The sequence below is a fragment of the Rhinoraja longicauda genome, chromosome 17 (assembly GCF_053455715.1).
Source record: "Rhinoraja longicauda isolate Sanriku21f chromosome 17, sRhiLon1.1, whole genome shotgun sequence".
NCBI lineage: Eukaryota > Metazoa > Chordata > Chondrichthyes > Rajiformes > Arhynchobatidae > Rhinoraja > Rhinoraja longicauda.
Window position 1 is genome coordinate 17,122,389 of NC_135969.1, and position 13,071 is coordinate 17,135,459.

The 13,071-nt window shown below is 42.5% G+C and overlaps 1 protein-coding gene across 1 annotated transcript in view; it reads left to right on the forward strand.

Annotated features, from left to right (window-relative positions):
• The first annotated feature begins 313 nt into the window (after positions 1 to 313).
• prkar2aa (protein kinase, cAMP-dependent, regulatory, type II, alpha A) overlaps positions 314 to 13,071 on the forward strand; it is a 150,928-nt gene continuing 138,170 nt past the window's right edge. The window contains exon 1 of the mRNA XM_078414225.1: positions 314 to 621. Coding sequence (XP_078270351.1) covers positions 381 to 621 — 241 coding nt within the window. The 5' untranslated portion in view covers positions 314 to 380. The remainder of the gene's footprint in view (positions 622 to 13,071) is intronic.

Here is a 13,071-nt window from a genome sequence, read left to right on the forward strand (position 1 = left end):
AGCGGGCGAACGCGCGCCCGCCCGAGTGAGTGAGTGAGGCGAGGAGACCGGATTAAATAATATATTTAGCTATGTATAAAATCACAAACCCAAATCAGCTTTCTTTTCCCTAAATGAAGCAATTGAAAGTTTACAAATAAAACAACATCTCAATGGTTCGATAGCGTTTTCTGGAGCTAAATGCGGACTAATCGGGAAGGTATCGGTTTGATATTGGCGGCTTTCTTTGCTGGTTAATCGGCCGGTGTTGGAGTGAGTTGGCGGCGGGGTTGAGGAGGAGGAGGAGGAGGAGGAGGCGGCGGGGGCCGGGGGCCGTTGACTAATCGCTTGATTCTCCGATTGTCGACTGCTCGGCCAGCGAGAGGGGGGGAAGAGAGAGGATGAACATCGAGATCCCGCCCGGCCTCACCGATCTGCTGCAGGGCTACACCGTGGAGGTGCTCCGGCACCGGCCTGCCAACCTGGTCGACTTCGCCATCCAGTACTTCACCCGGCTCAAGGAGAAGGAGGGACAGCAGCATAATGTCGAAAGCCGGCAGGACAGCGATGCCATGCAGACCGAGTCCACCGAGGATAACGAAGAGAGCGACACCGAGACGGATTCCGAGTCCGACTTCGAAGGTAAACTGGCCCGGGGGTTGGGGAAGGAATGAGGTGGGAGGGCAGTAGAAGGGGAGACTGTGAAGCAACAGGATGGGGGAGTGGAATGGGGAGGCAGAGATGGTGGGGGGGGGGGGGGACTGAGCAACAGGATAAGGATGGGGAGTGGAGAAGAATGGGGTGGCTGTGAGGCAGAGATCATGGGGGAGACAGGCGAGTAACAGGACGGGGAGAAGATAGGAATGGGAGTGGGTCGTGGAGATGGAACAGGAGACTCAGCAGTAATGGTGAGGATATGGGTAGAAGAATGGGTGGGAAGGCAGCAGAGAATGTAGGGGAGACGAGGGAGGATGGGGAGAGGATCGGGGTGGCAGGAAAGCAGAAAAGGTGCAGGTGATTGAGGAACAAGCAGGTGAGGATAGGGGTAGAGGAATGGGTGGCGGTAGGGGAGGCTGGAGATCAACGGGATGGGGGACAGGAGTGGAATGGGGAGGGAGGGCAGCAGAGAACATGCAGGATATTGGGCAGTAACAGGGTGAGAGGGTAGGGGCGATTGGGCTACAAAACGATGGGGAGTGGGGTGGAAGTGGATTGGGTGAGAAGAATGCGGCTGGAGGCCAGCACAGGGTGCAAGATGGGGATGAGGAGAAGAATGAGGTGGGAGTACAGCAGAGAGGCTACAATACTGGGGAGCAACAGGGCGAGGATCAGGGGGAGAGAGAGAAGAGAAAAATGCTATAATAGGGAAGGTGGGAACAAAAAGGAGGGGAAAGCGGGCAGTATGTGGAGCTTTATGGGGAACAACAGACTGAGGTTGGGGAGGAGAGGATGGGGTGAGAGGGTACAGGATACTTGGGAGCAACAGGATGAACACGGTGGAGGCGGAGGTAAAATCAGGCACTTGTCAGGAAGGTGGGGAAACAAAGGGGAAAAGGAGGCAGAGTGTGGAAATTATGGGGAACAAAAGGAAGAGGATGGGGCAAAGGCAAGTGGAAAGTACAGGATAATAAGCTGGAGGGGAAGGTAAGAGTGGGGGTCTACTGAGAGAGGAGGATGAAGGTGGAGGCAATTATGATTTGTGGGGTGGCCGATGAGGAGATGACAGGAAATAAAGTCTACAGAATACTGGGGTGTTAGGATGACAGGTGGGTGAGATTGGAATAGTGCATTTACTGAAGAGCATCAGAAGGTAGGGTTTGGACGTGGAAAAGAAGATGATAGGAGTTAGTCAGATTGGGAGAGGGCATTCATTGCAGGGTGATTAACAGGATAAGGAGCATGCGTAGATGGACAGAGAATCAGATTCTGTGGGGAAGTGGGGAGGGGTAGAACATGGCAATGAAAAAAGTGGAAGCAAGTCAGATCTAGTGGACAGTAGGAAGGAAAATGGGTGAGCTGTAAGAAAATAATGGAGAAGGGAGACCACAAAATCTAAAGGATCATTGTTACCAAGATGAAGATTGCGAGAAGGGAGAGCAAAAAGAGGAGAAGTGCAAAATTAGAACAGAACTGCAGGGACCAGGGCAAGAGGGAGTAATGGACAGAGTTCATATAAAATCTACAATATATTTGGGAACCTGAGAAGGGTGGGTGAGGAGAGGCAAACCGACTACAAAAGAGAGGTGGGGAGGAATGCAAAGAAGGGAACGTATTCAAAAGAATTGGGAGCAAGAGGTGGATATGGGTGATTGAGAAGGAAATAAGAGAAAGTCTACATGATAGTTTGGAGTGCGGGGGTGAGAGAGAAGATGGTAAGAAAATAGAGGGCGAGATCTTCAGATGGAATGATAAACACACTCGGGTCAAGAAGGAAGACATGAGGGATCTCTCTCGTGAGGGAATAGTACGGTATGCTGTTCGCACAGGAAAGTGGCGCTGAGATGGAAGACAAGCCATATATTTTTGAAAGATGACACGGTTTTAGATGACAAGGTGAAAAATGGAGACTATACTTAATCATGTTGGTGTCACTGACTACACTAGTGTTTATTGCAAACACCTAAATTATAAAATAAGAGGGTCGGAAGAAGAAGCACAAGAGGGTAGGGTAATGGTTATCAGAGAGATTACATTAATGTTTGAAAATGTGTATTTGCAGGAAGATTAGGCTAAAAACCCAAGACAGTATATTGAATAAAGAACAAGATACAATTTAAAAGTTTGAGAAAAATGTTGAAAAGTTATTGGATTAAGAAATGCTACGAACTTTGCGGCTAAGTGCAAATTTGGGTGTATTTTAGGTGTGGGATATTATTACTTAAAATGTAGGGGGTAAAGTTCAGTGCATTGTGCAGTTACAAGAAGTTCAGTGGCATTAAATTTTCCATTCTATTTAATCATCTTCCCAAGATAGAAAACAAAATCATTCCTACACCTGTCACTTGTTTCTCTGTATAATTAAATGATGAGATTTTGAACAATATAATAAGATAATTGTTAGTCACTGTAAAGTACCTTGTCCGTTTCAACAAGTGTTTTTTTCCCGAGATGGTTGGAAATGGTGGTTATTTTGTCACGGGATCATCATGTGCAAGTACAACTTTTGGAGTTGCGTCATTACATTAGATGTTTGGCATAGCTTTGCCAGTTTTTGATGAAGGCTGAATCCCTTTGAGGCTACACTTTCTCTCGCTGGAGATCACTTTGACATTATCACAGTAGCTTGCATTTTACCACTAAGCTTGCAAGAAGTAAAATGCATTATATCTGTGTTCTAAATCTATCTGCTGGACTCGTCCTTTCATTCAGTTACTTCAGAGGCTTTTAAATTATTGTGAAAAAAGAAAAGCTCGTAAGTTGACATCTTGGTTTCATCGCCTTGTGTCACGGGTCTGCACTTCAAATTAGATTTTTTTTCTACCATAATAAAAATTTGCAATGCTATATCCACATCGGTGAAATAGTACAACTAGTATGGGTTATTAATACCAAGATCAATGCCGATAGGGAAGATTGTTTTTATTTTGGAACCTATTAGATCTTGTCTTTTTAGGGTTCAATTGAGTCCGAACTAGCAAGAAGTGAAAAGTCTTTAAAATTCTAACAGTGATAGCTAATTATTGATTGTCAGGCAACTAGTGATTATCATACAAGTATTGCTGAATATTTAAAATGGTTAACCTTCTTGTCTTTTTTTGTTAGAAAGTAGTCATTGCCCAAATACATTCAAATAGTAAATACAGGTAATGCTAAATACTGGCATAATTTTAATGAAAATTGCATGCGGATTGTAAATTTCCGGTTGAATTAATGATTACAAACTTTATTTGTAGCAAGATTGCTCTTTTGTTCACTACGCTATGAAGTCGATTATGGAGAATGAGTTGGTTAAAATGAGTTACAGATAAAATTATTTTCCAACGGGATCCCACTACTGGCCACATCTTCCCATCTCCACCCTTTTATACTTTCTGCAGAGACCGTTCCCTCCGAAACTCCCTGGTCAACTCGTCCCTTCCCACCCAAACCACCCCCTCCCCAGGTACTTTCTCCTGCCACCGCAGATGTAACACCTGTCCCTTTACCTCCTCTCTCGACTCCATCCAAGGACCCAAACAGTCTTTCCAGTGAGGCAGAGGTTCACTTGCACCTCCTCCAACCTCATCTACTGTATCCGCTGTTCCAGGTGTCAGTTTCTCTACGTCGGTGAGACCAAGCACAGGCTCAGCGATCGTTTCGCCGAACACCTCCGCTCAGCCGGTCTTAACCTACTTGATCTCTCAGTGGCTCAGTACTTCAACTCCCCCTCTCATTCCCAATCTGACCTTTCTGTCCTGGGCCTCCTCCATTGAAAGAGTGAGGCCCAGCGCAAATTGGAGGAATAGCACCTCATATTTTGCTTGGTAGTTCACACCCCAGCGGTATGAACATTGACTTCTCTAACTTCAGATAGCGCTTGCTTTCCCTCTCTAGCCTTCCCAGTTCTCCCACTAGTCTCAATGCCTCTGACAACATTCTATCTTTGTCCTGCCCCCTCCCCTGACATCAGTCTGACGAAGGGTCTCGACCCGAAACGTCACCCATTCCTTCTTTCCTGAGATGCTGCCTGATCCGCTGAGTTACTCCAGCATTTTGTGTCTACCTCGATTTAAACCAGCATCTGCAGTTCTTTTCTACACATGAAAGTATTTGACATCAGGCTGCTATGTTCAATGATGTTCCTTTGTTCTGTGACTTAAGCTCATTGCAGTCAATTGAAGTACCAACTCTTGGTAAGCACTTCTTTCAGAGAATGAATGAGTTAGAAGCTGAGTAAAGATCTCTCGAATTGACTACAGTTATGATTCTCAGTCCCCACCAGAGAGGAATTGAACTGCCATACTTGTGTAACATTAACAGTTTCACATGCCCCCTGTTCTTTTGTTTTCGGCGAGTGGTTTAAGTTCAAATAAAAATGAGGATTTTGTTAAAGACCCATAATTCCTGAGAGCTGAACTATCCAACCCCGTTTGATCTTGATTAGTATTGGTTGCCCAAGGAAATCGATAACTCGGACCTCCCAACCCTTCCGAATTTGGCGGAATGTTTCTGCTTTCTTATTTCATTTTCTCCATTCTGATTTCGCCTCTCATTTTTCCGCAAAACACGTGCCTCGCCGCTCATCTGGCCGCTGGCCCGGCCTCGCCTCTCTTTGCTGGCCCAGCCTCGCCTCTTGCCACCGGCCTAGCCTCGCTGAGGAGCGTGAGGCCTACTGATATTTAGAGGGGATGGGGGGGGGACAGTGGAGTGGGAGGAGGGAGTGGGGGTCGGGGGGGGTGGGGGGTGGAGGAAGAGAGGGGGAGAGTGGGGGTCATACATTTTATGACCATTGTTCTTTTATTCAATACCAAGAGAATTGGGATGTGTAAGGAAAAAGCAAAATAGAAAAAAAACAAAAAACAATTTTTTTGTTGTAAAAAGTATTTCTGTTCAATAACCTTTCTATAATAGTAGAATATACTCATGATAGGCCTGACATTGTACATGTAGTCCAAGAACTACAGACTGTATTTGTAAAATCAAATTTTGGGAGGTCTGGATAACTTTTTATATATTTTCTTCCTGTTGTTTTTTGGCTTATGTCTATTTTGTCTATTTCAGACGAATATTAGGAAGGGATTCATAAACATTCATTCATTCATATGGTGGGGGTATGCAGAGTGTGCAGAGGAATGGTATTTAGATGTTTCAGGGCATCTGAAAAGCTTGAGCTAGTGGGCAAAAACATGTTTGGTACAGTATTATACGGTTAAATGTGAAATTATCCATTTTGATGGCAAGAGCAGAGTGCCAATATGTCTAGAACAGGGAGTTATAATCTCAGGATACAGGGCCAGAGATTTATGACACAGGTGAAAAGTTGTAAACCTGTGGAATTCGATACCACAGAAAGCTGCAGTGACCACGTCGCAGAAAAAAAAAAGGATTTCTAAATGGGGAATGACCAGAGTGATGGACACATTTGATAAGATATCCTGTCTTCATAATGCAAAACAGCGTGAAAGTACTCGGATGGAAGAAAGTGACGAGCCTGGGACTCCTTGTCATTGAAACGCCCCATCCCAGTTCACAACGTGATAAATCTGCTCTGACCCATCTCCAGTGGAATGGGTCTCGATCCGAAACGTCACCCATTCCTTCTCTCCAGAGATGTTGCCTGTCCCAGTTTTTGTGTCTATCTTCCATTTAAACCAGCATCTGCAGTTTCTTCCTACACATCCAGTGTAATGGCGACCAAAATGGAATATAGTTGTCCAGCTGTCGCTGAATCTAAGTTTTATAAAGTTTTACCATAACCCCCTTGCTCTTTTGCTCTGCCCTGGTCAATGAAGACTGGTATCCCATTTCACTACCTTATCCACGCTGTGCCACCCTAACAAATTCTTGGACTTGTACATCCAAGTTACACCAAATCCAAATTTCTGAGCTCCCTTCCCTTCACGATCTGCATCCTATTATTATTTGATTTCCCTATATACAACACCACTTTTTTTCTGAAGAAGCGTCTCGACCCTAAACGTCACCCATTCCTTCGCTCTAGAGATGCTGCCTATCCCGCTGAGTTACTCCAGGTTTTTGTGTCTCTCTTCGGGTTAAACCAGTTCCTTCTTGCACCACTTTTTAAAATCATGTTTAAATTCCATGCTCTGCCCATTTTACCAACTGGGTAGTGTTATCCTGCAGCATAAGAACTATCCTGACAAATCAACAGTGCCACTAGCTTTGTGCTATCTGTGCACATATTGTAATCATACCTTATACATTGATATCTTAACATATATAACAGTAAGGATCTGACTACCACTCACTTTGTTACACCATTGGTCACAGGCTTCTAGTCTCTGAAACAATTGTCTACCATCACATGTCTGTTACCCAGCCAGTTTTGGAACAAATTTGAATATGTGTCATCAGCTGTGGAGGTCTTCCTCGGTCTGCCAGTCCCTTTGCAATTAGTAAGCTCACCAGTGCTTTCTTTCTTCTTAATGATGTTCAAAGTTGATTTTGGTAAGCCTGAGGTTTGGCTGATGTCTCTAACAGTTTTATTCTTGTTTCTCACTCATAATGGCTTCTTTGACTTTCACTGGCACAACTTTGGTCCTCATGTTGATAAACAGCAATAAAAGTTTCCAAAGGTGATGGAAATACTGGAGGAAAGACTAGGTGCTGAGAGCTCTCTTATACCTGCATTACAGAAGCAATTAAACACACCTGAGAAATTACAAACGCCGGTGAAGCCTTATGTCCCAAACATTATGGTGCCCTGAAATGGGGGGACTATGTATAAACACAGCTGTAATTTCTACATGGTGAAACCAAAATGTATAAAAATTCCCCATGAATAAAATATGACAATGTGCACTTTAACCACATGTGATTTTTTTTCTATTACAAATCTCAAATTGTGAAGTACAGAGGCAAATAAAAAATGATGGGTCTTTGTCCCAAACATTATGGAGGGCTCTGTATGTTAGTTCCCTGGTTTCAGGATTGCTCTTACAATCCGGGGTATTTCTTTAGAGTGTTTGGAATTGATGGTTGCACAGTTCTAGCAGTCATAATATGAACATTACAGTGTCTGCTGATACATTTAATTAAGGCATTGTTGGTAATTCAGTGCGGCGGCAGGAAAATATGACAAACTATGTAGTTTATAATATTTTCATGCAGCCAAACTAAAAAAACAAATACTAATTTAGATTGTGAGGATACCTGATTGAAACAGGCTGAGTTTCAGAGAATAGGGTAAACCATTTAGAGCTAACATGAAAATAAGTCACCAATTACATAGAGAAGATTGTAAATGCCCAGTTATAAACACATTAATTCAAAGTACAGATGGATGGATTTCCAGATATGAATGAAATCTAGGGCAGGGGGGGGGGGGGGGGGTGGGGGGGAGATGAGAGGCAGGGTGGTGGTACTCAGGTAGATCAGCCATGATCTTAATGCATGGTAGCGTGGGCTAGAAGGGCTGGATAGCCTACTGCTTCTGTTTCTTCTGTTATGTGCATTCATATTCATGGAGACTAATGACATCAGTATTTTTTCCCTGTAATGTCCTGATACTACTTGTGATAGAACTAAAATATATGAAAGACGTTCCTTCTGCCATTTATGAATTGTGTCCTTAATTTCTATGGAATATCTGTTGCGTTGTTATGGTCTGATGAACAATCAATTGCTTAATTTGCTCCAAATCACTTGGATAAAAATTAAATGTAAAAATAAGTGAGTGGAATGAATCGCCAATATATTTTTAAAGTGAATTGACAGTTCAGCATTTTGACTTGAACAGATTTGTAAGTGCAGATGCGATGAGGTGATTGTTAATAATAAAGACAAAATCTATGCTGGAGCCTGAGTTGATCATTTTGCATCTTATGTCTGTAGAATATCAGTTGCTGTAAAATGTTAGACAATAAATGTTGATTGCTTGAGGCAAAATCCATTTGGACGAGCAACTTGAGTAAGAATTATTGCTGGTTTCAACCTTCAACTTGGAAAGTATGTGATATTGACCACTTGTTTTGCTAATTTATCTTATTCTTGCACACAGCTTTGTTTTGCTAAAAAATAGTCGATCAGTATCAGTTTGAGTGGAATAAAATGACTACATATTTTCCCCGAGGAGAATTTTTATCATATCATATCATATCATATATATACAGCCGGAAACAGGCCTTTTCGGCCCTCCAAGTCCGTGCCGCCCAACGATCCCCGTACATTAACACTATCCTACACCCACTAAGGACAATTTTTTACATTTACCCAGCCAATTAACCTACATACCTGTACGTCTTTGGAGTGTGGGAGGAAACCAAAGATCTCGGAGAAAACCCACGCAGGTCACGGGGAGAACGTACAAACTCCTTACAGTGCAGCACCCGTAGTCAGGATCGAACCTGAGTCTCCGGCGCTGCATTCGCTGTAAAGCAGCAACTCTATCGCTGCGCTACCGTGCCGCCCGTATATATGGAAATATTAAGAAATTAAATTTGAATCTAAATGGCTAAATCAACATACTGCCTGGTACAGTTCGTTACCGTAGAATATAATGATATTCTTTGAATATCCAGCACTGTAAATCTCCGAGCATTGTTTTAGGGTGCTATGGACGGCCAGCGGTGTGCAATGTCAGCTAAGAGTTGGCTCTCTGGGATGTGCTTGAAAATAATTTTAAAATACTTAATTTGTATCTTTTTAGTTTAGCCACCTGATTTGTATCTTTTTAGATTAGACTTTATTTAAAATAGTAGTGTGTGTTTGTAATCAAATAAACATTTAGTCTCTTTGGATGCCCCATTAGCAACATATGTTGCTCATTTGTAACCACAGGCTCGACTACAGTGATAGCCATTCGTGATCTCTTTTGTCACAACTGACAGCAAGACTAGTGCTGTAATACCAAACTGCATGACTGCGCTCTGTTGCAAGTTAGTTCAATTTATTTTTTCCCTTCCAACGCTGAAATGAACTTTGGATTCTTACCAGAATAAAACAGAACACTGAAATTTTTCAGCAGGTACAGCAGTCTTTGGAAAGGGAAATGTGTACACGACTTAATTGGAACTCATTGGACTTTTGCAGGGAGTTTGAGTACCGTTGCAACAGTTTTGCTGCTAATTGAATCTGAGACTGGAGGCATGCATTCTTAATGTCCTGCTTTTCCCACAATTAATTTAATCATTTCATCTGATCTGTCAGCAAGGTGGATTCTGTTTTTCATCTTATCCCTCTGCATTCCAACTCACCTGTAACATTGATGAAATTATTAGTCATATTTGGAGTGTTTTGTGCAGTTTTGCTTGCCCCAATAAAGAAAAGATGTGGAGGTGTTGGAAAGGGTGCAGACAAGGTTTACCAGAATGATGTGTTGATTATTGAGTATTGGCTACAAGGAGAAGTTGCACAGACCAGGATTTGTGTCTCTGGAACACTAAGGGTTGTGGGAAGACCTGATAGAAGTATAAAAAAAATCTGAAAGGCCTGGATGGGGCAGAGTGACAGACCATTTTTAACATGATGGAACTATCAAATACTAGAGGGTATAGCTTTAAGGTTAAAGGAGATGTGCTGGGCAAGTGTTTTTTATACAGAGGGTGGTGAGTGCCTGGACCTGTTGCTGTGGGCAGAGGCAGATACGATTGTGGCATTTAGGAGTCTTTTGGACATGGATATGAGGGGATGTGGATAATGTGCAGGCAGATAAGAGTTGGTCTTAACATTATGTTTGGCACCAACATTGTGTGCCAAAGGGCCTGGTCCTGTGTTGTACTATTTATGCTCCATTGTCCTAAAAAAATTGGAGTGGAACACTTGTTTAGGGAATCTGGTGTCAGGCATCGAAAGCTGGTTGAGTGTTGTCAGAGCCTCAATGCTGGGGATGTTGGCATGGGAGAGGATACTGACACTGTCCTATCTTTTGAGGATTTTGCAATGATCCTCACTGATGTCTTCTAGTATTAAACATGCTGCTTCAGAGCCCTGAGGACTTGAGCTAACTTTTTACCAAACATTCTAAATCTCACCAACTCCACTAGTTCTATATATCCTTGTAAAGCCACTTCAAAATGCCATATTTCTTCCTTCAGCTAACTGATCTAGGAAATGCCCTCATCTTGCTCCTTATTAAAGACTGTGTTGATTTGGCTTAGTCCAGACTTTAAATCTATCTATCTAAAATAACTCAGTTTATTTATTTTCTCTGAATTTAAAGGTTTATTTGCTATCTTTTCCCTTCGTTTCCTCAATTGTCATCAGATGTGTTTAGTTGACAAATATTACGTATACATGTAAATTTTGTCTTGCATTTAATTTCAGTTCAGAAATGTAACAACTATCAGTGGAGCTGTGTGCTTATGGAGCTACTTTAGTGTATTTTGTTTAGTGCTGGTCTCTTCGTTTTTGGACAATTTTAACAGTGCAAATTCACTGTTTATAAACTTAGCTGGTATCTATATTCTGTTCTTTTATGTTAAGCCATCTTTTGAATTGGCTCTATACTCTAACCCAATCCCTTGCGGTTGAAGATGAATTGCTTCTGCTCCTTTTCTGTAGATAATGGGGAGATTGATGAGTCCTGTGTGTGATCTATAGTCACATGTGGTGCTTGACAGGGTGAATGAGTTGTTTGGAATGTTGTGTACTCCCTTTGCTGTTCTTGGCTTCAGCATGTTCCCTTTGTAGAAGTTCATGGTCAGCACCTTTGTAGTTGCTTTTCCATTATGTGTTTTCAAGAATTTCCCGTGAATCGCGAGAAGATAGTAAAATTTCAACATCCTTAAAATGCTTGCTTTATTTTTCTGGAAACTGCATGTCTTGACAGAGCTCAGTGTATTTGTTTCATGAGTCTAATGTTAGCCATCTGTACAATGTGGACTGCTCACTGTAGCTAGGCAATTGTGATTAGAGCTTTGGTGCTGCAATGTGTTGGAAGGAACTTCAGATGCTGGTTTACACCGAAGATAGATGCAAAATAATCATTTGGTCATGGACTTTTATTGCTTTCAGCCCCATTAATTCCTTGAGTACTGATTTTTTTCTTGTGCTAGATTCTTTCTGCCTCTCATTCATTCTAAACGTGTTGTTTTTCATTATTTTCAGTTGGTTTTCAGTTCTGCCTTGCTCAGTCGTGCATGTGCACAGATAAGCATACGTGCAGTATTTTCACAAATTAATTTCTTTCCCATTTCCTTACCCCCTTCATCATTTCTATCTTAGTCTATAAATGACCCATATTCAACAGGTTGACCATGGATGCAATCTCACTGGCTCTCCACACTGCTCTGGACACCTTGAACATCAACAACTGTTCATCGACTAAACCTCAATGTTCAATACCATAATTTCCAAACTTTTTGTCAATCTCCGGGAATTGGGTCTCTGTTCCTCCCCGTGCAATTGGATCCTTGACTTTTTCATCGGCAGACCTCAATCAGAATGGATAGTTAACAATACCTCCTCATCAGCATGGGCACTCCGGGGTTGCATGCTCAGTCTCCTGCTCGATCCTTTCCAAGCCTATGACTAGTCAATACAGCTCCAACAGCATCTTTACATTTACTGACATTGCCGCTGGCATTGGATGAACTGTACAAGTCATGGTACAGGAGGATAATCTGGTTGAGTGGTGCTGCACAACAATCTTGCTCTCAATGTCAGTAAGACCAAGGAGTTAATTGTTGACCAGGAAGTGAAAGTCGAGACATGCGCCTGTCTTCAATGGCTTGTCGGTAGTGGAGGGAGTCAACAGCTTGAGGTTTCTGGGTATGCACATCTCTGATCATCTGTCCAAGGCCTTGCACATTGATGCAATGATAGTTAAGAACATTCGGCAATGCACCAAATACTCTGTTGAACCTCTACAAGTGTACTGTTTGGATCATGGCCAGCTTCAGAAACTCGAATGCTCAAGAAAGAAGAAGGCTGCAGACAGTGGTGCATGTTATCTGGTCAATTAGAGGTACTGACCTCGTCAGTGTTGAAGGCATCTACAGGATGTGCTTTCTCAATATCATTAAAGACTCCAACCACTGACCACACTCTCTTCTCACTGCTACCATCACAAAGAGTGTACAGGAATCAGAGAATCTACAATCGTAGAATTATACTGGGTCCTTTGACCCAAATCATCCATGCCCATTGCAACACCTATCTACACTAATTCTATGTGCCTGCTTTAATCCTATATTTCTCTACTAATTTCCTATCCGAGTAGTTGTCAAGTGGATTTCAAACTTCATAATTATATCTGCCTCCAATACCTCTTCTGGCAACGTATTCCAGGTAACCACTACCCTCTGTTTGGAAAAGCTTATCCCTCAGATCGCCTTTAAATTTCTTCCTTCTCATTTTAACCTGTGTCCTTTAGTTCTAGACTCTTCTGACCTGGGGAAAAATATCTGTGTATCCTATCCATGTCCCTGGTATTGTTACCCATCAGCCTCCAACATTCCAGTGAGAATAAACCCATCCTATCTAAATCTTTCC